Here is a 25,952-nt window from a genome sequence, read left to right on the forward strand (position 1 = left end):
GAAGCCAACGCAGCAGAGGAGACAGAACAGAGAAAGTGCGAACGCATGCTACCGGTGTGGAAGCCTATCCCATGCAGCCCACGACAAACGCTGTCCGGTGTTCCGAGCGAAATGCATGTTCTGCAGCATAGTGGGACACTACGAAAAGGTGTGTCGTCGCAAGGTGAGAAGGCCCACGGTGAAGTATGTGGAGCAGGGTCAAGAAGAAGGAGACGGAGAACAGGAAGAAGAAGGCAATGTGCTGTGTGTGGAAGGTCAAGTACTGGGCATCGAGTGCAGGTGATCCCGCAAACCACAATGTGAGATGGTGATCGGAGGAGTACAGATTAAAATGGTGGCAGACTCGGGCTCCCCGTACACCATCATCCAAAGAACGGTATGGAATGAGCAATTCAGACCGGGTCTAGGTTCACGACTAGAACCTCCGTACATCAGGCCAGTCACCTACACAGGAGAACCCATCCCTATGGTCGGATACCGAATCTTAACCTTCGAGTTCAAAAGGCGGAGCGCTGAGTGCAAGTTGAACGTGGCAGAGAAGGGCCCATCGGTACTAGGGTGGATGGATCAAGGTGACCTAGGTATACAGTTGGATCCAGGAGGAGACACGCAGGTACTAATGACACATACGGGAAACGTGCCGGACTTCGAGAGGATGAAGAGTGAATTCCCCAAAGTATTTGGCGGGAAGGTCGGCAAGTTGGAGAAGTTCGTGCATCGGATAGCCCTCAAGGAGAACTCTACGCCAGTGTCCCACAAAGTAAGGAACATACCCATAGCAGTAAAGGAAGAGGTACAGCAGGAATTACACAGACTGGAAGAGAACGGAATCATCGAACCAATAAACAGTCCGGAGTGGCTGGCACCACTGGTAGTGGCCATGAAACCCAGCGGCAAAGTCCGGCTCTGTGTGGATCTGCGCGAGCTCAACAAATGCATTATTGTGGAAAGGTTCCCGCTACAACGGATTGAAGAGATGCTGGCGAGGACAAAAGGGGTAAAATGGTTCTCCACGATCGATCTTACGTCAGCATACCCTCAGATAGACCTGCACCCAGCCAGTAGGAAACTGACATTGTTTATAACAGCCTTCCGGTGTTACCAGTTCCGCCGCATGCCCTTTGGTCTAGCATCGGCGGCTGCAGTGTTTTAGAAACTAATCCACCGATTGTTCAAAGACCTCGAGGGAGTGCAGTACTTCCAGGACGATATACTGGTGATGGGGAAAGATCTTAAAGACCATGACAAGAAGCTAGACATGGAACTTCAGATCCTGGAAGACAATGGCCTTACAGCTGAGTGGGAGAAGTGCCGGTTCGGAATGAGTTCGGCCACGTACCTAGGGCATGAAATTGGAGAACAAGGCATCACACCCAAACAACCCAACGTGAAGGCGATCAGTGACGCACCAGCACCAAACAACAAGGAGGAAGAGATCCTTCCTAGGGATGGCTGAATACTACAGCAAATTTGTGCAGCACTTTGCCACTAAGACCCACCACCTAAGACAACTCATAAGGGACAAGATGGTGTTCAATTGGACAGAAGAAGCACAAAAGGAGTTTGATATCCTAAAGTACGCTATCAGCACCGCGGTACCGCTGCAAGGGTATGACCCCCAAGGGAGGTCAGTGTAGACAACAGACGCCAGCGAGAAAGGATTAGGAGCAGTCCTTATGCAGGAAAGGAAAGATGGAACAATGGAGACGTTCAGCTTTGCATCGAGAGCCCTATCGCCCACAGAACAAAAATACAGCATGATAGAGAAAGAGATGCTGGCAGTAGTATTGGCCATGGGGAGGTTCCACCAATTCCTATGGGGCACGAGATTTAATCTCAAGACTGATCATAAACCCTTGGTCAAAGTTATCACATCGAGCGGACATGCAAGTGCTACCCCTCGCATTGCTAAAATGACTTTGAAACTATTAGACTATAGGTACCACGTGGAATACATCCCCGGAAAGAGAAACCAGGTAGCCGACTATCTCAGCAGGGCTTCAGCGATGGAGGAAGCCTCCAGCAGTGTCGAAGAAAGTGACATCATGGTAGCTCTTACAGAAGACCCAGTGAGAGTGATAAGTAACCAGGAATGGACCAAAGCGTATGGAGAAGACCTGGACATAGAAGAGGTCAAGGAATACCTGCTACGAGGATGGCCAGGAAAGAAACAGCTGCGGCCAGCCTTCAGGAAGTTCTATGAGGTGCGGGAGGAACTATCCATAGGAGACAAAGGGATATTCTTGTACAGAGGAGACAAAGTAGTTCCCCCGTCAACATTGATTCCCCATCTCCTAGCGGTCTTACATGAAGGGCACCTAGGAATAGTAAAGACGTAGATGAGAACTAAACAAATGTACTGGTGGCCGGGAATGGATCTCCACGTGGAGATCAAATCCAAGAAAAAGGGAGGTCTCCTCAAAAATCCGATAAGGGACAAGTAGAACAAGCATTGAAAATGCAATAGGTCTCGCCTTTGATTAAGTTAAAGTCATTTGCTTAGCTAATGGTATTGTTTAGCAAAGCAAATGGCTTTAACTTAATAAAAGGCGAGGCCTATTGCATTTTCAATGGTTGTTTTACACTTGAAGCCATAGTGAAATAAAGTCCTTTACACAGAATCACACAACGTCAGTCAACTGCAGAAACCGGAGGTTTTCAATGCCCCAGTGTGAGAGGGTGTTATGTAGGGCTGCCCCATATGCAAGGCCAATGTGACGCCCCCTGCGGGATTTTAGCAGGAAGGTAAGAACATTCAGGAGCCCCAGGATAGCATATGCAAGTAAGCGGGGCACCTGTATGTTGAAGTAGGTGTCAATATCAGTCAATATCGTTTAAGCTTGGGGCAATCCTACAACAAATGAAGCAGCATCCCGGTAGACCCACAACCCCTCCAGCAGTATGCACTACATACAGGGTTGCCCCAGTGTAGCTGCACTGGGCAAAGGTACCAGTATGTAGCTATTTTAGTAGTGGTCTCAATGTTTTTGGTGTTAGTTGCGATATGTCTTGTGCTGTAGTAAATTTCATCTCATTCTTTCTGCATCTGTGTCCATCCTAGTTCACGCTTCCCATCACTTCTACACTGAGGTCTTGGCTGCCGGGGTAGCGTCTTGAAGAATAGCATAGAGTTCCGTGATAAAGTGTCTATCAGAAGTCTTAGTGACAAGCAAACTGTCGGGTGAGTGAGCCAGTGGCGGACCTAAAGTTAGGGCATTCTTTCCGTTTCTGGCAGCGCATAATCTTTCAGCAGCTGCTCAAAGGAAATGGGACCTTCTCGTCAAACAGGAGGCCTATGAATCTGCACCCCAACATTTGCCAGGTCAGGAATGTGGCATGGTGAAGCCTTGGTGTAATGTCCAAACTACCTACGATCGGTGTCAGTGGGGAGGGGTACAATGACAGGGTCTTATGTGTCACCACACGATCCCACACATCAAGAGTGGCCTTAGTGACCAGGGAGGAGTTTGGATTAGGATGCATGATGGCAAGTAAAACAAGTTTAAAAAAAAAAACACTGGGAGGGGGGAGGAGAAACACGAGAGACGGCCTGCGGCCGTCAAAGTGAACGTTTTTGAGTGTAAGCTCACCCAGCAATTAGAAGGCACTGTGTCACACCGCAAGTAAAACAAGTTTAAAATAAAAAACACTGGGAGGGGGGAGGAGAAACACGGGAGACGGCCTGCGGCTGTCAAAGTGAAAGTACGGCCGGCATTGCTGTGGGGAGGGGGGGGGGGCGAAATGCGACACGCCTGGATATAGTGTGAAGCAGCAGGGGCCTTTGAAGTGAAGCTTCACTTCAAAGGTGTGGGAGGAGTGCGGCTCGGCTGAGCCAGAGCGCACGCTGGGGGAAGCTTGTGGGGTGGAACGGGAAGAGCTGCAGGGGAACAGATGGCTGGCGATTTGATGCTGTGCACGCGCATTTTAGGTCAATGCGCTTGCGCATTGACCTAAAAGCGCACGGGCACAGCATCAAATCGCCAGTTAGTTAAAGTCTGTTTAAGCCCCTATAGTCTCGCTCCGCTCAATGCGCATGCACATTGACAGGTCGCGAGACCTAAAAATGTAAAGAAACAGAGGGGTCCCTACAGTTTTACCAACTCTATATGGTTTTTAAGCACAAGAGCAAATTCTTTTAGCATCCATGACCTCACAAACAATCAACAGTGCCACAAATGCTATTACAAAGTCAAAATCAATAATTAAAAACAAAATATTGATCAATGGAAAATGATCTTTAAAAATACATAATTTATTCAAAACAATACACCACAAGCACCTCATATCACATTTTCAGACCCCAGGCCCTAAAACTAAACTCTCCCCATCACTACACCAAAAATACAGGGAAACAGGGCCGGACTGGCCAAAGCGGGCACCAAGCGTTTCCCCGGTGGGCCGCCTAGCAATGCAGCACATGCGCTGCTTGCTTGCGAGATCTATTGTCATCGATTTTGCTTGGAAGCAGGGTGGAAGCTGCACCCATTCTTCTGTTTGGCACGGGTCAAAAATGTGTGCTTTTCATTGGAAGGGAGGCATGTTTTATTCTCTCCCTGTCTCCAGCTCGCTGTGCCTGCCTGGACAGGCGATGTGCATGCGTAGGGCTCGCGGCGTTTTCAGCACAACGCGCGCTTTCACTTTTGTTGGTGTCAGGAGATGTGTGGATGGCATGTCTTTTGCTCGCTGCGTTTCAGCACAACGCACACGCGATCACTACTCTGCTCGTCTCCACCCCCATTTCCTCCTTTTGAACTTCCTCTGCTGCGAGTGCGATTGCGGACTACCGAGCAACCAGTTTGATTGAGGCATCCTGTTGCCAAGTATTGTGCTACTCGGCTTTCGACTTGCAGCATGCCCTGCAGTCAGCTGTTCCTCCTGGTCCCAGCCCTTTTTCAGACAGCGATTAACACAATGATGACTTTCTCCCACTAAAACAACATGTTGTGCGCTTTGTCACTCTGCTATACCTGAGCTGAGGGAGGCGGGAAGCGCTGAAATGTATTCACCTTACGTGCTCCTGCCCCTCTCCTTCAAACCTGCATTTCTGCAACTGGTGCCTTACCCCTCTGAGACACGCTGGGGCCGTAACTCAGACCCAGAGGCACGGTTGCCCAAGATCACAGAGATTGGCATAGGCGGCAGTGTGATGTGGTGACTCGCGGCTGCCCCACCCTGTGCGGTCCATATGGGCAGCTCCCTCCGCCCTGAGTCCATGTTTTCCTTCTGAGAGCGGGTTCAGGTGACTCTGTGTCCTTCTCTTGCAGCACCGGTCACTCTGCACACTGCAAGGGACGCTGCAGGCGCTGGGAGAAGTGAAGATCAGTGTGGAACAGAGTGGGTCTTCTGTGGGTATTTGAACGCTGTCTCGTCTTCAGGTGCCGAGCGCTGCCAGCTTGTTCCATGTGCTCTATGAAAAATGCAGCCGGACCTGTCTTTAAACCAGAAGTGCTCAAACTTCTGGGAACAGTAGTTTTGATTTATCTTATACAAATGATGTGCTTCCAGGCTATAACACCTCATCTAATTTTTTTCTGCAACTTGGCTGCTTTGTGGTTGGTTCTGGCTGTTGTCTGACATTCCAGCTGTTACATGCGCCAGTGACGGAGATACGGTAGGAGTCTGCGGGTCAAGGGTGCCAATCCTAAATATAGCGCACTGAATTGGTGTAGGTGATGTTGCACAGCGCTGCGTGTACCCTGCCGTGATATATGTGTATAACCTCCCATAGATCTGCGTAGAGCCGGCCTAGAGCATGGACAAGCTGGGCCAAGGCCCAAGGTGCCAATATTCCAAGGGGCGGAGCCGAGAGCTAGCTGCCTCACTTACTGTTATGCAAACAGCAGCTCTTCCATCCCACTTGGTCTCAATGGGGTTGCGTTAAAGACTTGTTAATCAGCCCTTAATGTACGTCAACCTCATTGTTAGCACCCAATCAACCCCCTGCCCTCCCCCATTATTTATTTATTTTATTTAAGGAGTTTTGTATAGCGCTAGCCAGACCCGAGGGTATCGGAAAGCTTTACAACAGTTATAGTACAGGAATCCCAAATAATCATAGGTATGTAAATTGGTTCGGAAGTCCCGGCGTGTAGTGCAACATTGAGGCAGAGCAGTCCTGAGAGCCTCGCAGAGTGTACGATTATCTTGTGCAGAACCATTTTCAGGGAGGAGGGAGCTTGGAGGGTGAGGTTCTGTGAATTCTGAACCCGTGGGTTCCATTTTGTGTATGGCAGCCATTTTGTGGTTGCCCTCACATAGGCCATGATTGTGGCTGAAACCAGTCTTTTAAGGACATGTAGACCTTAGCTCGAGTTCATGCTGACTCCTGTTTGACCTGAGTGAACTGACCCTTTTGCCTGAAGCTGACCTTGTTAAACCAGTTCCTGCCCTTTAGCTGATCAAGATTGAGGATCAAAGCACAGGACATTGTAGAGTTTGGTATGCACACACACACCCCTTATCTGTTTTTTGTTCCTTCTTTTATGGTCTGTTTATGATATGGGTTGTGGTCCTTTTATTATGGGTTTGTCCGGCTTGTGTAAGAAGGAATGTTAGGTATTTTGCATGCTTGCAAAAGCTAGGAGTGCCCCTTACTTGTATGCTGAAGTTTGTAACCCTGAGAGCATATAAAAGGCCTCTGTTCTCTGTATTCCTCGGACTACCTCATTCAGTTGCTACGGCTTCTGTGTGACGTGGCCTCACTTATTAAATTTAATAAAGATGTCTTTTCATATTTTCAACTTCTGTGCCAAGTTCTTTTTATTAGTAAGTATTCCCTGAGAATGAAGATTTCAGTTCTTCAAATGGCGCGGCCAACGTGGGCTTCATCAGAGAAGTGACTTTCTGTGGGAGTGATCTTGTCAGGAGACTGAAATCTACTGAGGAGGACAGAACAGGATTCTACTAAGGAGGTACTCTGTGGACAGGGATTCTGGAAATTCTTTGTTTCTGCAGCCCAGTATATTTCTGATCTTCCTGATTTTGATCCTCCACATGATGTCACTCCTGACTGAGAACCTTTCTGGCGTGAGTATTCTAAAAAAGACCGTTAGGTTATGTAGAACTTGACAGTTAGAATTTGGATAACCTTTTGATTAGTAAAAATAAGATGTACAAGTGGGTCGCTCCCACGACTTTGTTTGGTTTCTTGGTTTTGATTTGATTATTGCAATTACCAAAGCCGAGGGGTTTGGTTTCTTGGTTTTTGATTTGGTTATTGCAAATTACCAAAGCCGAGGGGCTCGTATATTTGCGAGTGTATTGGTAGAGATAACCCCTTGAAGTTTGAAGCTAGATTAGTGAGCTATAAGATGCCTAATCTTAGCAAATTTGGGACTGTAGCTTTGGAACTTTGGAATTTGTGTTGGCCAACTTTGGATTTGTATAGGTTTGGATATGCGAATTGCAATTTGTGTAGGCAGGTAATGAGGAGATATTTCTCCATTTGGTTTAGTTGAACGGTGCACGTACGAAAAGTACCTTAAGCACCACTTTGATTATAATACTTGCGTATTCCGCAGTATTTTTTGGCATGCCTGTTTGTAAGCTCACATGGAAAAATGTGTTGCTTTTTTGGAAGGTACCATAGTGTGATGTGTAGTAAATTAGCCGGCCCTCCTAAAGGGAATATCTAAATAGGTTTAGATTTACAAACATATTTCTTCCTTGGTGATTTTGTATCCCCAGGGAATTAAAATATGACATAATACATATAAGGATCCTTTGTTCTGCGCAATGTTATGAAGGAAGATATGCAGAGCGATTTTGTTTGGTGTTCTGCTAGCCAAAGCTAGTGAATTGAGTGTATTTTCGCTTCTTGGACCTACATCAGTCCGTTGGGCTGTTTTTGCAGTCTTTTTGAAACACAATTGAGAAGCGTTTCTTGTAAATATGACTTACAACTAGTATTTACAAATGGTTTGGTTTAAGTACTGTCTGTGGGCTGTCCTTGGTTTCTGTCCTGAGTATTGATTTGTGGGTTAAATGTGTGTTTAAATGTCTATGTGGGTTTCCCATTAGTGCAACTTCTGTAAGTACATAGCGATGGTGCTATTCACAAGATGCATGGCTAAAGCGCGCTGTATTGTGTGTCCTGAGTGTTTTTGACCCCTTTCTGTTTATGTCTGAAATGGGCTCAATGTCTGTTCGTGGTTTTTCTTGATGTTTTCAGTCTATTAAGCAACATTTTGTAAGCATATTCTTGGGTCTGTTGCTAAATAAAATTGTCCTTTTTAGAAAGAAACAAATGGCGCAAACATTTTGTCATGTTTCAAGTTAGGCGTCTGTGCTTAGGCTTATAAATGAATGCGTCTAAAATGATAGGCAAGGGTTGCAGCGTGCTTTTATATGTGAAATTAGCAAAAATAATTGGGTTTATTGAAAAAAAAATATTAATTATGAAAAATAATTATTAAAAATAAGTGCTACAAAATTCGTTTTTACTATTCATGAAGCTTAATGCTCATACTCTGACATCCTAGCATTCAAATTTAAGTTGTGCTATACCGCATTATGAGAATATTAGCATATGGAATTTCACTTAGTGCAGGCGTACAAAACTCATTTTTCTAAAGATTTACATGGGATATGTCTGATTAAAAATCTCTGTAATTTGTAAAGAACATTCTGAGGATGATTAATATGTATCACAAGTATAGGATATTTATTTTTAAGTGCCCCAAACATCAAAGTCGAATTTGGGTAAAATAGACCATTTAAAACAGCATTCTTGCCATTTATGATAGCTTTAAAGTGCTTTAGGCTTCAGTAAATGCATACATTTAGGTGTAATACAAATTTGCAGACTGTCCCCATTTGGGGTTTGCTTTTAAATGGCCCAGTGAGATTCATTTAATGTGGCTGAAATGAGTACCATTGCATAGGGTAATAGCAAACATCTGTTCTAAAGATGGTATGTTATGCTATTATGTTTTGCGAATTAGTCACAGTAACTGTTTTAATAATCTAAGTATAGAAATAAATTGTAGCCCCTAACAGGAGTAATATATATATCATGTGTTTTAAATAGGGTTGGTTATTGCAGGTAAGAAAGAGTTGGGAAGGTTTTTTGTCTTTTTTCAGCCTTAAGAGTGAGGAAGAGATAGAGGGCTGAGGAGCCCGCAAGGCAGATTTTGACCTTAAGGTCAGTAAGGTGGGAGTTGGAGTAAGTGTAAACAGATGGAGAAATGATTGCTTGGAAAAGCAGGGCCTCAAAGGGTGTTGGCGCACGGGACACGCAGAGTGTCAGTGAAAGAATTTTACTTTTGGAAAGTTAAAAGGGCTTCATGTTGCAAGCTGACTGACAAGATGGTAACAGTTAAGTAATGGAATTTTTTTGTGTCTGTTAAGGTGTATTATGTTTTGTTTTCTGATTAAAAGTTATAATTGATGTCTGTTTATCATGAGAAATGTCTCTCTTTTGTGTGTTGTGTATTTTTTCTTTTTGCTTTTGCTCACAGATCGTTCATGGATTGTTCTGGGTGATTTTAAGGCTGACAAGACACGTGAGTTTGGTTGGTTGAAAAGAGATGTGTTTTTGCGTAATTTCTTTGAAAAGAAATGTTTGTGCATTTTACATATTCTTGCATTTTATCCTTTTATGAATTGTTCCTGCTGGTCCTGTGTGTCAGAAGTGACACACAGTAAGTTGCATTTGACAGCCAAATCTCCACTACCTGGTGATTTGCTGTCAAAAGGTGGGTGAGGATTTTAAACCTGACAAATTAAGCAGGCCCGAATATTGTTCTTATGTGACCTGGTGTTGTGCGTCACCGCTCATTTATATATGCTATTGTTTTGTCTATGCTTTTTGTGCTTGATATACAGCGAGTATATCTGATGGCTTGACATGTCCGTTTTGTGCGTTTTTTTTGCATGTTTTTGTTTTATGTTGCTGCTTATGATACTATTACAAGTTTACCTGCGTTGTGAAGGGATATACATGACGATGTGTATCCTGCAAACAGTTGGGTAGATTAGCGTTGACACTAAATTTCACAGAAAAACAGACAACACTTCATCAGTGTATGTCAAATTTGGCTTTAATGGTATTTGAAGGAAAATAAAAAAGAGATATACAGAACCAAAGTGTGTCACATGCTGTTAGTCACGTACTGCCCCTCCCTTTAAGGAACAGGCAGCCCTAAAATTATGTATCCTTAATTGGACGTAAGGATAAATTATAGATCTGTGACTTTTGTGCATGGTAGAGTTTAAATTTGTGTACTATTTTGAATTTTTATGTATCACCCATACTCTTGGTATTGTGTCACAAACTTGACTATCACCTGAGTAATTTCTTGTTCTTCCTATAGATTTTTCTTTTGACATTTCTCCCCTGATAGATGTCACATTGTGCATAGTAATTGGGGATTTTAGCTGTGTCCTAGTCCCATTTTCCCTTTTCAATATTCTTTTCACCAGTTAGCCCATTTCTTTATTGTTGGTGAATTATTCAGGTTCACACTTTCAGATTGCAGTAATGTACCATGGACCCCCATCTTATGTATAATTCCCTTTTGTATAACCAGACTGTTTTCCCTGATAATCTGTATTATGCGATTTTTCTTATGAGATGTTCTAGATAAGGAATTTAGGAACACCTATATGTAATCATTGAGATAAAATGTGTTTACCCCATTAGACGATGCCACTATGTGTGAGGACATCCATTCAGATAGAATTCCCATGTCGCTATCTACCCTTAGATGGTGAAGGATATGATCTCACACGGAAACCCAATTAAAGAGCCTAGAGGCACTGTTTTGCCTACTGCCTTTGTTTTTGTATTGCCTTTGAGAATGACAGTGTATTTCAACGCAGAATTGTCCCATGGCGTATGGCCACTCCTTTGAAGATTGCAGGCCACCTGTTTTCAGTCCCCTTGTTATACAATGAACTGTTTAAAGCATCGCACTTGCTCCATCAGACGGCATTGGACATCACAGAACCAGAATTTCAGTGCAAAAGAGCGCCTATCATGTACTGGTAACCTCTGACAGTGTGCAGTCCCTTGAGTCCCTTGGCCTGAGTTTTGGCCACACACCCCCCCTTTTCCTTTGCTCCAACGGAAGTGCAGTGCACCGGAGGATCCAAGATTGGCAAAAGGCACTCCATTCTGGTGCCCATGAAAGAGCAGCCTGAGCGTCCTCGGACACTGAATGATGAGTGTTGGAGTCTGAGAATGGTCCCGGGTCTGCACGAGATGATTTGTGCTCATGATCAATGAAGATCATGCTATCTGTAGTGTCTGCCGCAGAGGAGAGATACTGGTGCACTACCTTGAGACATTGAGACTTTCGAATGAGCTATGAGTGTTTGCCAGGAGGGCACTCCAACGGATACTGAGAAGCACCATTTACATGAAAGGCTTGAATGAAGAGGCCCATGCGGAAGAAAACAACAAAAGAAGATTTGATGGACAATAGAAGCCTGCCAGAGAGGCTTTTGAACGGACTCTGGGCATAGTTGGTTTCACAAGTGGTTTCCGTGCGATTGCATATAATGGGTGTTAGGAGACTCATTTTTGCTGTTTTGCTGGCATTGTTTTAAAGTAGTATTCTGTTTAGTAAAAGCAGAATAAAGTCAATTCTCTGTGGAAGAGTATCCTTTTTCATCTGGGAGCATTAATAAGGATCACCACTGTTTCACCTGAATATATAATAAGTTTCTGAAATGCATAGGAGCCCTAAAATGTTACTAGATAATTTTAGGATTTGCTTTCTGCTTAGAGTTGTGAAAAACGATAAATTTTGTTTGTAACAGTGGTCATTACTTTCTCCTGTTGTCTATATGTTCTTAAAAACGTGTTTTCTAGTATTTTTAAGCATGACGTTGTCTTTTGTGGGTAGGATTGTTTTCACAACCCAATTGACTTCTGCACCCACCTCACAAACCTATGTCTTTTCCTACTACTACTTCTTTGGAAATATGGGTTCATACCGGTTTCCTACGCTGATGACACCCAGCTCCTATACCCTTTCAGCTCCCTTGGCCCTAAAGTCAAGGAGAACTTTGCTGAGGGTATGAGGGCAGTGTCACATTGGATGGCTGTGAACTGCCTCCAATATAATGTGACAAAAACAGAGGTCATGCTCTTTGGCAAGGCGAGTCTCCTTTGGTCCCCAGACTGGTGGCCAATAGATCTTGGACCAGTACCTACATCCAAACCTCATGTAAAGAATCTATGGGTGAAGTTGGACCAAAAGCTGACCTTGAAGGAACACACCAACTACATCGCAGGGTTGTGTTTCCACACCATCGGCCTACTTAGACGTGTCTTCCCGTATCTCCCTGCCATCTATAGGAAGACACTTGTACAGGCCTTGGTGACCAGTCGTCTGGACTACTGTAACAGCCTGCTGACATTAGCAAACGCAGATGCAGTGGGTCGTTTGCAGATAGTCCAGAACACAGCAGCAAGATTGATCATGAATGCTCCAGCTAGGACTCCGTCTAAGCCCTTGTTGAAAGAACTACATTGGCTACCCATACGGCGTATCAACTTTAAGATATGCTGCACGGTTCACAAATGCCTCTATGGAACATGTCCCAAATATCTGTCTCAATCCCTTGAGTTGTATCAGCCCAGCAGGTCTCTCCGCTCAAGTAATCAAGCCCTTCTAAAACCTCCTACCACAAAGAAATCCAGACAAGGAGACCGTGCTTTCTCCTCGGTCGGACCTGCCTTATGGAACAAACTTCCCACTGATGTAAGAATGACCATCAACCACCTGTCCTTCAGAAAGACTTTAAAGACCCTTCTTTATCAAGAAGCATTCCTGTCTTTTTAATTTCATTTATGCACTATCTGATGATTCTATAGCTGGCAAAGCGCGGAGATACCCTTACGGGATTGATTCCAGCGCTATAGAAGAATTTAAAATAAATAAATAAATAAATTTGCATTCTTTTCATATCTTACCTGAACACGAGCAGATTAGAAGGTCGGAATTTGTGAATAATTCCTTTGTATAGCGTCTGCATCAACACCAGTTAGTAATGAACACCACTAATTGTTGGGTGTGTGGTCTTATGCCACATACTACAGATAGAGGTATTCCCTATTTTGGTTCTGCCATTTAGTTACAATGGGTCTGTATGGGCATATCAGACGATGTTTATTTATGCCAATGAAGTCTATCCCTTGTGTTCCATGAAAGATAACTCAAGTAATAGTGCCTTAGTGAAGGGAATAACGGATAATATTGACATCGATTCAGACACAGACTGAGTGATTGCCTATGTAAGGGCAAAAGGAGGGTCTGAGGTTCTGTGAATTCTGAACCCGTGGGTTCCATTTTGTGTATGGCAGCCATTTTGTGGTTGCCCTCACATAGGCCATGATTGTGGCTGAAACCAGTCTTTTAAGGACATGTAGACCTTAGCTCGAGTTCATGCTGACTCCTGTTTGACCTGAGTGAACTGACCCTGTTGCCTGAAGCTGACCTTGTTAAATCAGTTCCTTCCCTTTAGCTGATCAAGATTGAGGATCAAAGCACAAGACATTGTAGAGTTTGGTATGCACACACACACCCCCTATCTGTTTTCTGTTCCTTCTTTTATGGTCTGTTTATGATATGGGTTGTGGTCCTTTTATTATGGGGTTGTCCGGCTTGTGTAAGAAGGAATGTTAGGTATTTTGCATGCTTGCAAAAGCTAGGACTGCCCCTTACTTGTATGCTGAAGTTTGTAACCATGAGAGCATATAAAAGGCCTCTGTTCTCTGTATTCCTCGGACTACCTCATTCAGTTGCTACGGCTTCTGTGTGACGTGGCCTCACTTATTAAATTTAATAAAGATGTCTTTTCATATTTTCAGCTTCTGTGCCAAGTTCTTTTTATTAGTAAGTATTCCCTGAGAATGATGATTTCAATTCTTCAAGGGGCGAAAGGGTGCTAGGAGGAGGTAGATTATGGTGACAAAGTGTCAAGGTGCAGCGGAATGCAAGTATGTGCCCTTCAGTGCTGGTAACCTGTCCCGGAAGGCACGGTTGAGGTAGAGGTCTTTTAGGACTTTTATTTTATTTTACAAAGGACGTGATAGTCCTAATGTCTGTTGGGATGGAGTTCCAGATTTTGGGAGCGTTTCAGGTGAAGGATCGTGCAGCGGTTTTCTCTTTGAGTGTTTTCATAGGAATGAGCAGAAGGGAGTTGGAACTCCTGAGGTTCCTTGTCTGGCTGGCCTTTTTAGGTCTCGCTAGAGCCAGCGCATGCCAGAGGCTTTTGCTGGCCACAAGCTTGCGGTTACACACGTGAGCGCACGCGCAGCCGCCAGCTTTCAAAGCCTGATCGCGATCAGTTTCACTTTCGCGCGCACACAACTCCTGCTTCTCCCCCATTCTTTTCTCACTCTCTTGCAAGTGTGCAGCAGCTGCATGCGATCTCAGCCGGCCTTCGGTTCATTCGCCCGAAAAGTAAACTATATAATGTTTTAGTAAACCTTACAGTCTGACTTTCACTTTATTCAGTGATTGCCAGATTACAGCCTTGAAAGTAATGCTGTTGAACTGCAGTTTCTCCGCGTCATTTATTGGCAGCCACCCGTCCCCTTAGTGATGAGGCGAGCCATCAGTGTCTGTAGCCGTGGACTGCCCCGAGTGGGGTTACAGGAGTTCCTGTCTCTGCCGCAGGACCAGAGACCTTCGGGCGCCCCAAGAGCCATTTCCATCTGCGTTTCAGACTTTAAAGGGATTGTTTTGTTTCACGTGTCTAGATGATAAGTGGCATCAGTCTCTGACTGAGAACAGTTGATAGGATTGCGCATTATGACCAAGCAGCATATTTACAAATGTATCGTTAATCGCCCTCTTCTAAATGTTATGGGTTCATAAAATATTTCTAAAATAGAAGACATTTCTGCTTTTGTGTGTGGGGGGGAGAGGGCTTGTATGATTATTGCCCTCTACAGATACACTCTTGACAGTCTACATGTGCAAATTGTTTAATGCGTTTAACCTTACGTCATAATTTGTACTGTTTGAGACATTAGAGGGCATCTGCTCCGAAGTGCACCAAACATTAAATTTTTCACATTGAAAAAATGCACTGTCGTTTGTTTAGGTATTAAAGGTGGATATCTGAATATTCTTATTTATGAATGGGTTTGTTGCTCCTTCCAGTAAGAATGTGCCACGGCGCACAACTCACAATCACCCCAGAGGCCCCTAAAATGATATATGTTGCGGGTAATGCAACCCTGTTTCTGCATTGAGGGATAGCCTTGTTTCGAGGCCAGATAAACCGAACGAGCATTTAGGAACAGCAATCTTAAAACCTACTAATGAATAGGAGGACTCGGAGATGTACTCCCAGCTAGCCAAGGCCTCTCATGCAAATCATGGTTTCCACAATAGCGCGTTTTCTTGCTCTTTTCAAATACTTTTTTATTGATCCAGCATAACCTTCATATGCGCTGTTCACATGGGAAGATGGACAGCCCCTATGATAGGGTTGACCATTTATGTCCTTGGTGTGACATATCACTTGCGTTCTCAACGTTTTGTAACTGACTTTATAAAACAAGCATTGGCATAGCCAATAGGTCTCGCCTTTAGGACGTTATAAGTAGGGGTGGGCGGAATTTGCGTAATTGCGTTACGCAAATCTCCGCGAAACGGTAAAAAATCTCTGCAAACATGCGGAAATTCTGCAAACATGCGGTATTGCTTGTTCGCTATGCTTTTTTACTGTTCGCAATCGCTGTTTGCGTGCTCGGGGGGAAATATCTCGCGAACACGCATTTGAGAACGCGAACAAGCAACATATTTTGCAAAGTAGCGGAACGCAGACTTTTGGGCAATTTCGCGTTCTCCGCGGAAAGTGAAATTAACCAAATTCCAAAATTAAGCGAGCAGAACGGAATTTGCCTCCCAGGCCTACTTTTAAGCTTTTAGCCATGCAACACTTGATGTTGTTGCACCAAGGATATTGTGCTGCATAACTTCAGCACAATATCCTTGGTGCAACAACATCAACTATTGAATGGCTAAACAGGTATTAGGTACAAGGTTAAGCATTGCAACAGGTGAGGTTGTTGCACCAAGGATATTGTGCTGCAAAATGAAATACTTATAAGGTCCCGAAAGCGAGACCTATTTGCTATGCCAATGCTTGTAGAGTTTGGAGGTCAGGTATTTGGGTCTCCCTGTGTGGATGGCTTTGTGCGTTAGGCATGCAGTTCTGCAGCCTGCACGCATCTCTATTGGAAGCCATTTTAGTTCTCTGAGTGCAGGTGCATTGTGCTAAAATTTCCTGACCCCGGTGACCATTCTGGCTGCTGCGTTTAGAGTTGTTTTGAGAGGGCCTAGGTGGGATTTCGCTGTACCATTGAGGATGTCATTTCCATAGTCAAGTCTAGATATCACCAGGGATTGGGTGGCTTGTTTTAGGTCATTGGGCGGGATGAAGGGTTTTATTTTGCTGAGAAGCTTCAGATTGATGAAGGCACTCTTCGCGGAGTTCTTGATGTGACTGACCATGTCCATTTGGGGGTCCAGGGTGATTCCTAATGATTTAGAGGGCTTCATCATGCTGACGCAGGGTGTACCGCACAGTGATGTGTATTGACCTCCGCCGCCATGGCTGCTCCTGCCAGGGCATTAGAAATGCTGTCATTTATACATTTCGCGGGTGGTCCTTCACCAGGGAGGTGGAGGTGGAGTTATTTACTCTGTCCCAAAGGCAGAGAGATTGCGCCGTCCATCAAAAATTCAGTCAGATCCTAAGTCTTGATGACGTAACAGTCCACATGTCCTCCCAGAACCCGGCTACTACTCAAGCTACTCATTGGCTGTTTTGCCTTTGACAATGTTCAGTGCCTGCTGCCTTTTGGGTAGGTTCACAACATACAAATACTTCCTACATGCATACTTACAAACATGCCCCATACCTACGGGGCAACTGAGGTGCTCTGATCCACGAGCTACAAACAGCTCAAACCTTCTCAAGCGAGATCATTGTGGGTTCAGCACACACCTGTCAGAAGCTTGTCGATGGAGTCTGTCAGTCTTTCGACACCATGCAGCCTCCTGTGCTCGCAACCTTGTGTTAATGGATATAGATACATAGATTCGGCGTCTCACAGATTCTGTACAGTTGCAGTGATTTTGACGTCTAGTCATACTGGTCATGGTGTCAGAAGCATTATTGATGTCTAATCTCCTTAGTACTCTCGCATTAGTACTCCAAGAGAAGTTTTGTAGTCGTGCTGTCGCGTGAGTCTTCGGTGGAGACATGTATAACAGGCATTTCATTTGACAGTGAATTGTGTGTTTTACAAGGTGGTCTGATGTTCCAGTAGAATTGTAATTCTTTATGTCCAAGTTTATATTTTAACGTATGTTTATCTCTAATGCATTTCAGGATTTCATTGATCCAATGAAACTTGAAGACGTGGGTGAATCATCTGGTGTGAATCATCAAACCCGAATGGACCTCATCAGAAGTCTGAAAGAAGATGAAACTTCCTTCAGGGACTGCGAGGACTCAATGGAGATGAAAGTAGAAGAAGGACCGTCAAGCACTGAGAACCCAAGAACCTTGGAGCAGTTTAAGGCGGAAGACGAGGTGAAGCCTCCTACTTGGCATCAGCTTTGCCCCACTGTATCTGTGAAGTACAAAGAGGAGCACGGTGCTCCTTGCGGCAAGGTTTGGCTGCTGGACTGGATGAAGGCTGAAGCAGCAGATGAACGATTTGCTGGAAGCTGTTGGAATTTAATGAACAAGACAAAGGTTGAGAAGGAGGAAAAGCTGTCTCACCAAAAACATCAGGACATTAGGAACTGGGTAAACATTGCAAACAAGAATGAGAAAGAGACAGTTGCTAAACACCCACAGGAAGCAAGGAAGACTCCAAGCTTATTTTCAGGTGAGAAATAAACACAGGACACTGCAGTAATGTGGTTTTACATAATGATGAATAATGTATGGCAGAGTAGAAATTACCACCCGTCTCGGATGTGATGTTGGGGCCCCTACTGAGGTACTGGGTTTTTCAGAACCGGTGCTTAACCGGTAACCCAGCGGTGTCAGGGAATACACACCCAAAGACCTCGAGTCCTTTTCCTGATTCAGACCACAGAAACTCAGAGTCTTCTAGGTGAAGTCAAAGATCGGTTTTATTGGCTGCAACCAAGGTAACAAGTGTCCTAGAAGTACAACACATGGAAGTATGTTCTCAGGAGACTGCTTCAAAATCACGAAGTCAGGCTTCTCTACTTATACAAAATAATAAGCTTCAGGCAAACATTCCTAGATTTTCAGGATACTATTCACATATTTCGACCACAAATAAGTAACAGAGTTATGATGACAAGCTCACATTTCGTTTGTCTGATACATAATAAATTACTCTGCAAGGTCCGGTATTTCAATCAGATATCGGCGTTCCCCAATAAAATGAGCACGTTCTCATCATAAAACAAGTAGGAAAGAAGGAGTGGGGTCAGGTGTGGGCAAGATTCGGCAGGGTGAGAATGTGATGAAAGGGCTTTATGGCCGGGTGCGCCTAGATGCTATCTTGACCGGCCACTGGGAGAGGAACTGACCAAATGGGTTGGCCTGGGGCGATGGTTTCAACCTGCCCAGGTCACGAAAAAGTCAATCGAGGAGTGCTTGTCCTTATGATATTGGATTAAGCCTATGTGAAGGGCAACATACAAAATGGCTGCCGTATACAAAATGGAAGCCAAGGGTTCAGGGTATAAGTGACGATTTCGAGGTGAAAGCAACCTTCGAATGCGACGAAAATGTTTGTGCATAATGTACTCGCCATTCTCGGTCTTTTGATACTAAATTTGTCGTGGTACGATGAAGTTTTATTCTTGCGTCTGAATGGTTACACGAGTTAGGGTTTTCAGTACTACAAACCCTCCTTTTGCCCTTACATAGGCAATTTAACCTACTCTCATGTTAATCTGAGTTTAGGTCGATATTCCTAAAGTCATTGAGATGTTGCTGTAACATCATCCTAGTACTTAGCTCGTCTCTTGATACAGGTTTCCTTATACATGATGTGACACAAAGGCCACATATTGCAGGAGCACACAGTACACACAGACAGAACAGGAAAAGGATGGCTAAGACCATCCCAATGACCATCAGGATTTTCCATCCCCAGCTGGATATTAGTTCCCAGAACCACCCCATTAATGACCAATCTCCTTTATCCACATGAATAGATTCGGAAATCTTATGCAGTTTGGAGATGGCTTGGTACACTGTTGGAGCGTTATATGGGATAAAAATGCAGCAACTAGATTGGATCAATCTGCATACCCCACCTCGGTCTGCAAGTATGACGTCTAAAGCAACCCTGTTCTGAAGGGTCATAAGACGATCCGACTGGAGCTCAGCAGTCAGGTTACTAAGGGCACCAGTAGTTTCAATCACGGTAGCCTCAACTACCCTTGTCAATTGCCTTATGTCCCTGCTGTTTACCATGGGTCCCCAGAACGGCAGAAAACCTCTTGCAAAGTTCCCAAATTCTTGACCTGCAGTGTCTTCTTTACTCAAGACACCTCTAACTACACTTGTCCTGTGGTAATCCGCCGCTGCTGTGTAGGTGGGAGGTAACAGGAACGAAACAAAACATGAGCCCGAGAAGTCAGGGGGCAACCATGTATAGGCTCTATCATGACAGATGAAATAAGTACCCTTAGCTGCAAAAAACGCAGGGGAAGTCTGAGACCCAAAAACATATGTTTCTGTACAGATACTTCTCCCTAACTGAGCTCTGGGATTCCTGCCAATGCCTTGCAAACACAAGTTACCTTGATGGGGTACAATCCAGATCGGGGAAGATCTCTTCGCTTGCTGTTTCTCAGTTAAAGTAGCTCCATATCCGGTCACGTTCCAACCTACATATGCAAGTATCTCGTCATTAGGGGTATTTTCATAAGAAGTTACTTCCTTAATCATGTCAACTATGCCTTTTACTAGGGCGCTAGTCTTGAGGTTGTCTTTTACAGAAAGTAGGGGTTGGGTTTCTCGTGCATATATGAACATCGTTCTGTATGCCCACACAGAACCATTATGACTGAAAGGTAGAACTAGATAAGGGATACCTTTACCTGTCGTGTGAGGCATAAGTCCACATACCCAACAGTTAGTTGTGTTCATTACTAACTGGTGCTGGTGCAGGAGCTGAATGAAGGAGTTATTAATGAATTCTAATCTCCTATGGGATTCATGGCCAGGAAGGGAGTGGAAAGAATGAGGGGAAACAGTAGTAGGAGGAGGTGTAGGGGATGCAGGTGGTGCGAGTGTTACATGAAAAGAGAATCCTATCAGAAATATCATCACACTGGATATCATAAAAATGCATACTATTAAAAAAACTTTTTCTTGTCGCCACTGTACACAACTGGCGTCTAGAGTTCGTTTGTTTGGCAGGCCTTTCCATTTCAGAAAACTCCATCCTTTCTAGAGTGCTGCCCGCGGTGGTAGGTTGATTCTGCTAAAAGATGCTTCTGTCAGTCCAGGGCAACTCCCTTAGACCAACCAGAACTCCCGACCTAACGTCGTTAGCTGCACCCAAAAGACTTTTTAGGCAACCGCGGCCCTAGCAGCGGAACCCGGATGGCGGTTCGAAAAACAAAAATGAGCAAGTTTTCTTCTGATGGAGGAGCTGCCTTTTCAAAAATAGTACTTGGAGGGAAAAAATAATTTTTTATTAGTCCATAGGTTTTTGCCTTAAAGTGGAAAAAGAAGTTTAATTTATTAGTTCGTATTTCTTGGTCTCAAATCGTATCTTTGTCTTCCCGGTACTGTGTTGTCCTGGAACAACAGTTCAGGCTCTGAAGTGTTCAATAGTTTTGACGGTGGCACACCTTCTTGAAGAATGTTCTCGTTTTCGCGCTCAGAGTTAGTTCCTTTTACTTGTGCATCACTGAAAGGTATGAACCGAGGTACCGTGTCTGTTTCTGAGTCGCCAACACCTTCCTGGAACCACTGGTCATATGGCAGAGGAAGAGGGACCTTCTTGCAGTGGACCCCGTGGATCCAAGCCTTTTTCCCTTCCACTCGCACTGCCGATCTTGTAGAGAGAAGGACAAGGTGTGGCCCTGTCCACCTGGGCTGGTCGTTTCTGGTCCTCTGGAAGTTTCGCACCAGTACCCAGGATCCAGGGTCAATGCTGTGTCCCGGAGTCTCAGAGACCGGAGGCAGGGTGTCGTAGACCTGTTGATGTAAAACACGTAATTTAGCCGTCAATTCATACAGATAGTCAAGTAGAACGGGGTGCTCAAGCTCGCTAAACTTTTTGGGCCTAGGCACTCCCCATATGTTGGCCGGGCGGCCGAAAATAATTTCGTAGGGGCTGAGTTTCACTCGCGAATGCACAGTCATTCTGGTGGATAGGAGTGCTAAGGGTAGAGCGTCAGGCCATTTAAGACCTGTGCTCGCTTGAATTTTGGCCAATTTTAACTTAAGAGTGCCGTTGTAGCATTCTACTAATCCAGCTGATTGGGGGTGATTTGCAGCGTGGAACTTCTGCCCGATACCTAGTCCTTCACACACTCTCTTCATCACACGACCCACAAATTTACTCCCATTATCAGACCAGACCATTCTAGGCATTCCGAATCTAGGGAAGTACTCTTTCACAAGGGCTTTCGCTGTGGACAGGGCAGTATTGTCTTTCAGGGGGTATGCTTCTATCCATCTCGAGAAGGCACAAACAACAACGAGCACATATTTTAAACTGTTGCACCTTTCCATATGGATGAAATCTAGCTGCAAAACCTCGAACGGATACGTAGGAGGTGCAAAATGACCAGCTGGAGTTGGGGTTCCCCTACCAGGATTGTGTTGCAGACACACCATGCAATTCTTGACCACATTCTCTGCACACTTGGGAATCCCTGAATTCTCCCATACTGGAGCCAGCAACTTGCAAATCCCTTTCACGCTGATATGAGCCATACCATGAGCCATTGTGACTACTGCAAGCACGTACGCATCGGGTAACAACCACCTCTGATGCTCTGACAATTCAATCCAGCAACCACTCGCATCCATTCTACCCGAACTTTCTCTCCACGTACTCAACTCTTTCTCTGTGGCTTCGGCTTGAATGGACTTCACACTCTCTATCGTGTCTTCACACATTCCTATGTCACCAACCCATCTTGCAGGTCCTGCAACATACATTCGGCTCATCACATTCTTCGCAGTTTCTTTAGCCGTTTCATCAGCGAATGCATTTCCACGACCAACATCATCAGTCACTTTCTTGTGAGCGCTACATTTCACAATCGCTACTTGTAAGGGCAAAGTCAGTGATTCTAGAAGCTCATTTATCAACTGACCATGCTTAATTTTAGTTCCATGCGAAGTCAGAAATCCACGTTCTTTCCACAATCGTCCAAAACTATGGGCCACGCCGAACGCGTACTGGCTGTCGGTGTAGACAGTTACTTTCATTCCTTTCGACAACACACATGCTCTTGTGAGTGCAATTAGCTCCGCTGCCTGAGCTGAATTGTGTGGGATGCGTGTAGCTTCGACAATCGTGTGCAAAGTCGTGACAGCATATGCTGCAGTCGTATGGCCATTTGGAAGCTTGAAACATGAACCATCCACCCACAATGTACCATCACATTCAGCAAGAGGAGTGTCGAAGAGGTCTACTCTTCCTTTCGTCTCTTCTTCTGTTCTATAAAGACAATCATGCTGCTCTGAAGTATCTGATTCTTCTATGAATGGTAATAACGTGGCTGGGTTACGGGTGTTGCACTTTTGAATGTGCACATGACTTGCTAGCAAAGTCAGTTCGTACCCTGACAATCGAGCACTGGTTAAATGCTGTGTCTTGGTTCTATTTAACAATGTGTCTACTGCATGTGGGACCATCACGACTAGTGTATTATTCATGACCAGGCCAGCAGACTGTCGAATAGAAACAGCTGCTGCCGCTGTGGCTCTTAAACAACTAGGCAATGCTCTAGCCACTGGATCCAAAGTCGAGGAAAAGTAAGCACATGGACGCTGTTTGTTCCCAAATAACTGAGTCAGGACTGACAATGCACAACCATCCTTCTCATGGACATACAATGTAAAAGGCTTACTGTAGTTGGGGTTACCCAACACAGGAGCCGAACATAAGGCTGTGCGTAATTCGGAAAAACTTGTTTGACACTCTTCAGACCAAGGGACGGGATTGGGTGTATCTTTACACGTTAACGCCACCAAAGGTTTGGCCAATAACGAAAAATTAGGGATCCGTTGTCTACAATATGATGTAATGCCCAAGAAAGCACGCACTTCTTTCTGTGTTCTTGGCACACTCAATTTCGCTATTGCCTGAATTCTTTCTGGGGTCAGTTTCCTTCCCTCCTTCGATAAGAGATGACCTAAGTAGGTCACTTCTTGTCGGCAATATTGAAGCTTGGAAAGTGACACCTTGTGATGCAAATCGCACAGATGGTGTAACAATGACATTGTTGCTTTCTTGCAAATTCCCTCAGTATCCGCAGCTATAAGCAAATCGTCGACGTACTGTACAAGAGTAGCACCTTTTGGCAAAACAATGGTATCAAGCTGCGTTTTTAGAGCTTGACTGTATATTGACGGACTTTCACAGTAGCCCTGAGGTGCGCGTTTAAAGCGGAAGCTTCGTCCTCCTAAACTGAAGGAAAAAATATCCCTGCTCTCCTCGGCGATCGGGATGCTGAAGAAAGGATTCTTCAGGTCAATCACCGAAAACCAAGTGGCAGAAGCTGGAATCATAGTCAATAATGTAGTGATGTCGGGGACAACTGGAAATTGTGGCACAACTATTTTATTCACCTCTCTGAGATCGATCACAAATCTGTACACCGGTGGCTGAGATGGGTCAGTTCGTTTTAAAACAGGTAGAACGGGACTATTGCAAACGTTACCTCTTGTCTCTTCAATCACATCTTTTTCAATTAACTCGTGAACGATCGCTAGCAAAGCTTTTTCACCCTCACTAGATATTCGGTATTGCGGAATTCGTGGCATTTTAACATTGGCTTTCAATGTTACAACATATGGTGGTATTTCTAAGAGTCCCACATCATTGGGACCAGCTGCCCAAAGTATGTCTGGAAGAAGCGACAATTCTGTTGGAAGTTTATCTCTCGATAAGTACATTGGAGAAACCACTTTCTCACCCAGGGTAAGTTGTACTCCTGATGGAGAACAGTACAAAGTTGCATACAATCTTTTTAGCAAATCTAATCCTAGCAAATTTTCGCCACAACCTGTTGTCAGAATAAGGGGTGCTTCGAATTCGCAAGGACCAACAGAAAGAGACAACGGGTCAGAAATCGGGTTCCTAACCGGGGCGCCAGAAAAACCTACAGAAACGTTCGTTTCGCCAGACAAAGGTGCGCCAGGGAGTTTGGAGTGCATAATAGAACTCTTTGTAGCACCAGTATCCAAGAGAAAAGGTTCTGACACACCTGATGTGATCACCTCAACGTATGGTCCACTCTGATCTACTGGAACTGAAACAACTCCCTCTCTTTGTCTATGGCTGTCCTAGCAATCATTACTGCTCCATTGCTCGCCTTCTGTATAGTAATCATCTGTATAGTACTGAGCTGTCCTACCAGATGTGTTGTTCTGCTGATCGAATTTATTCATAGAATTCTGTGGTGGAAGAGACTGCGCATTCTGGGGGACGTTTGGATGGATGGATGGATGGATTTTTATATAGCGCAATATCACCGCCAGGTCTCAAAGCGCTTTGCATTGGGAACCCGTCCTGGTTTTTCCCTGTGAGATAGCCCCTACTGGGTATCCCCAAGGTGAAATCCAGGCATCCCGCCGCAGGGGGCCGTAGTGGAGATTACGCAAGCTATTGCCCAGAGTTGCAGAGTGTGAACCTGTGATTCGAGTAGGCACCGAAGCGAGAATGACCGAGTCCGTGGATATTTTGGGCTCAAGACCCTGCCGAGTCGGGAATTGAACCCTGGTCCCGGGTCTGATCTCAGCGTCCGGGTCTGCCTCCTCTAACCAGTGAGCCACACTTCTCCACGTCCTCTACCTCTAGGTGCTTGCTGAACGCCTCTACCTCTTACGTTCGAAACACCATTCGCACGTTGTAACAAGATAGGGCAACTATACTTAAAATGACCTTCCTCCTTGCAATATGAACACTGGTTGGGACCTATATTGACACGTGGCTGATTATACTCGACTCTTTGTGAGTTCCCTTGATACTGTTGTGGCTGCTGATAGTTATTCGGATAGGTGTTCTGACCACCGTTATTCTGGCCATTACCACCACCACGTGGCGGATAGGCTTGCTGCAGTAAAACCTTAGTCTTTAATTCTTTCGTTTTCTTTTCTACTCTATCTTTCTCGTCTTTGTCTCTATTCTCGTAATATTGCGCAGTGGCTAATATCTGTGCTGAAGAGGAAACAGCCCAAGAACTCTCCGAATCTTTTAACTTTTTACACAATTCTGGAAGCAGATTGTGCACGACAAATAATCGCTGACCACCTTCTGTGGTCATGTCTTGGCCACTGTGATCGACAAACGTTTCTTCGAACCTGGTGAAGAAATCTGAGACCGTCTCGTCTTTCTTCTGTTTACATGCAGATAACTTATCCCAATTCACACGTATTGCAGGCATTATCGTTTTCATGTAATCAACTATTTTACCAGGAAGTTCTGCTATTAATGGCTCAGGTTTAGCACAACCAACTTGTCGGGCATCTACAGCAGCAATATTGGCTCATGAATCGCCTAATTCCTGATAATGATCTGAATGACGAATCTTACTCCATAAAGGCTGTGGAACAACGTTCCCAAATAACATATCGATATCGGCTAAGTTCATTATACATGACCCAGCAGTCTGCGACAATTCTTTATAATACCCTGCAGGATTTTTACGCGGATCTGATAATGTTTGTTTAAGTGCTAAAACTTCAGCTCGCTTCCATGGGACATGTACCCATACACGTTGAAAGTGTGGCGG

At 44.7% G+C, this 25,952-nt stretch overlaps 1 protein-coding gene across 2 annotated transcripts in view; it reads left to right on the forward strand.

The window, feature by feature from the left end:
• Positions 1 to 25,952, forward strand: part of LOC144826381 (uncharacterized) — a 190,747-nt gene that overhangs the window by 104,708 nt on the left and 60,087 nt on the right. For both annotated transcript variants that reach the window (XM_078684709.1, XM_078684710.1), the window contains one exon: positions 17,362 to 17,866. In XM_078684709.1, the coding sequence (XP_078540835.1) occupies positions 17,377 to 17,866 (490 nt within the window). In that variant the 5' untranslated portion in view covers positions 17,362 to 17,376. The remainder of the gene's footprint in view (positions 1 to 17,361; positions 17,867 to 25,952) is intronic.

This window comes from Lissotriton helveticus, chromosome 3_2 (genome assembly GCF_964261635.1).
Source record: "Lissotriton helveticus chromosome 3_2, aLisHel1.1, whole genome shotgun sequence".
In the NCBI taxonomy this organism is placed as follows: domain Eukaryota; kingdom Metazoa; phylum Chordata; class Amphibia; order Caudata; family Salamandridae; genus Lissotriton; species Lissotriton helveticus.